Source organism: Belonocnema kinseyi, chromosome 6 (assembly GCF_010883055.1).
Source record: "Belonocnema kinseyi isolate 2016_QV_RU_SX_M_011 chromosome 6, B_treatae_v1, whole genome shotgun sequence".
NCBI lineage: Eukaryota > Metazoa > Arthropoda > Insecta > Hymenoptera > Cynipidae > Belonocnema > Belonocnema kinseyi.
The window spans coordinates 140,240,790-140,243,531 of NC_046662.1; the positions used below are offsets into that span (position 1 = coordinate 140,240,790).

A 2,742-nucleotide genomic window follows, 5' to 3' on the forward strand; every position below is an offset into this window, starting at 1 on the left:
AGGTGAAGAAACGCGCGAAAAAGTGAAAACTTGAAACCCCTGTATATTGACAACCGCATACACATTTATCATGATTCGAGATTTGTATATACATCCATTTCTTAATGAAATCAGAAAAAGTAATTAAGTTATAAACAAAGTTTAACAATTATATTATTGCTAATTAGCGCCCGGCCAGCTACCATCTGAGCATTTGATCATGAGATTTACCCGATCTGAGCCCAGTCAGCCCCCGATTGGTGTTTTGATATAAATTTTATCTAGCGAGTCTTCGACCAACGCACGCTAGGCTCTTAAAGAACAAACATAGCCCGGCCAGTCCCCGACAAAAAACCTTGTTGTACTAGGGCTAACCCGGCCTATTTCCACACGATTATGCGCTAATTTTGTTCAAAACTTTCAATTTAAGTTTTTTGGGACATACTTGGATATTGGTAAGTGGGTTTCAGGGACATCGAAATTCAATTTAAATTAGCAGAACATTTTTTCCCCATGTTAATCTTGTTTTCCTGGCCTTTATAGCTTATAATTGGGAGGACTTTTTCTCGCGAATTTCTATTAGAAATTCTATTTTTTGGACAATATTAATGTAAATATACATTATAAAAATCCATACAACATTAGAGGTCATCATAAATTCATTGAAGAATTATTATTTTATGTAGACTACATTCCTGATGTCACAGTTGCAAAAAACGAGTGGGAAAAGTTACGCAGGTCCTATAGACGCATTTTAACTACTGAAGCAGCGTTAAAAAAAAGTTGTTCAAGAAGAAAACGTGCACCAACTTTCGTATTCTACGAGCAAATGGAGTTATCGCGTGATGTTCTGGCTGACGACAGAGAGTAAAATATTAATTTAATACATAGACGTTCACTAGAAAAAATAGTATATCTCTTCAGTATATAAATAGATAGCGGGTCTTACATCCGAAGTAATTCTCGAAACTTGTACACCTATGTTTTATGTGTTCAAAATTTGTAGCAGTTTCATGAATTGCGCGAGCGCCTTCGGCAGTGTGATATATCGGAATTTCTCTACATATTCCAGCCATTTTATAAAGCGACTGACGTTATATCGAGCAAATAGTTTATTAAATAAAGGGACATTTTTAGCCCTTGAATGATCCACCGGGGCAGTATCCCTTTCAAAGTTCAAGTTACGCTTCTGACTAAGGGCATATGCAGTTTGGGTCTGGGACCCTAACCATAATTTACTTAAACAGTTCAGCAATCGAACTCAGTCAATGAGCGAAATCATCTGTGTTTTGTGTGAGTTCCGTTTTTTCTTTTTAATTCGATCATATTGTTGAGAAACTACGCTATTTTAAAAATAAAAAACGTCAAGTTTGCTGAATTTTCAGGTCTTTTTTCATGTTTGACGATTTATTTAATATTTATCGACAAATGAACAGAATGTTGATATTACCTTTGTTTTCTATGCTGAAAACGAAAAAAATTCCCTACCTCGAAATTGTTATATCACAAATAGGAAGCATTGTTCCACGGTACAAGTTTCGGGTAGCGTACAATCCCGGTGGACGGTTAGAGGATTAGGCAGCTACGTGGATCGTTCTAGGGTTAGGAAGCCATGGTAGTAAAGTTCGATAAGTATAATTTAAGATCAAAAATAGCCTTCTTATAATCGGTTTATTTATGTTATAAAAACATAATTCATTAAGTATGGCCGAAGATTTTAACAAAACATTTGATAACACATTTTAATGTAATTAATACTTTGTATTTAAGTAGTTCTGCTAACACAATTTTCATTCCACTTAATTCAGCTAAGAAATTGATGTCCTTTGACATTTAAAAAACATTTTTTTTTAATTTAAAGTTATATATTGCTATGAAACGCCTTTTTTACATAATCCCTATATGCTTGCATCCTAAAAATGATTTAAAACGAAGTTAACATTTTTCAAACAATCAGAATCACGGGTTGAGTGAGGACAGGTAGTGTAACTGTCGTTTATTAAACAATCCTTTAGCAGTTCATGAACCATCATAAACATTGCATAGTGATGCGTTTGATATTTTCGTGAATAAAGCGCAGTCCAATGTACCTGGTGATGCTGATGAGACATTTTTAAATGTACCAAAATCGCCAGGAGGAAAAAATCCTAAAGGTATAATATTTCTACACATAATTCTAAACTAGTTGCATATACATAATGACAAGCCGGGAAGGCTTGAGAATAATTGGTCCCAGTCCATATATCCATATTTCCATATATCATTTTAACCCTTTAAGGACCAAACGTACGTTTTTCTTATACTTTTTCAGCGACATTTTCTGTTAACAAATCGATTGTTAATTTCCTACACTTTTGAAATACGTCATTAGAATTTCGAAAAAATTCAAATTGAAATAATTATAGTCCTTTATTTAACAAAAAGTACGAATTTTGCATGGCATAATATCTTTACTTGATTATTTTCGTCTCGAATTTGTGAAGATACGCCTCTAAAAAGTGAAATTTTTGCGTCCATAAGGATCCTAAGCTTGAAAATCTATAGGTTAGTTTTCCAAAATTCAAAATATCGATGTCCAATTTAGCGGATAAAAGCCATTTTTTCGCTATTTTTCATTTTCCATATCCAAAAAAAAAAATGTTCAAATAAATTTCCATTAATGCATGTACTAGGCAGTCTGATAAGTACCTGAAAATTCTAAGAGATGGCATTAGTATTCACTAATGTGAACCATTTTCGTCGAGCTTGATCCTTCAAATGACG

General features: G+C 33.6%; 1 protein-coding gene across 1 annotated transcript in view; it reads left to right on the forward strand.

Moving 5' to 3' along the window:
- The first annotated feature begins 776 nt into the window (after positions 1-776).
- The window catches only part of LOC117174147 (TWiK family of potassium channels protein 18), a 490,025-nt gene continuing 488,059 nt past the window's right edge, over positions 777-2,742 (forward strand). The window contains exon 1 of the mRNA XM_033362961.1: positions 777-846. Coding sequence (XP_033218852.1) covers positions 809-846 — 38 coding nt within the window. The 5' untranslated portion in view covers positions 777-808. The remainder of the gene's footprint in view (positions 847-2,742) is intronic.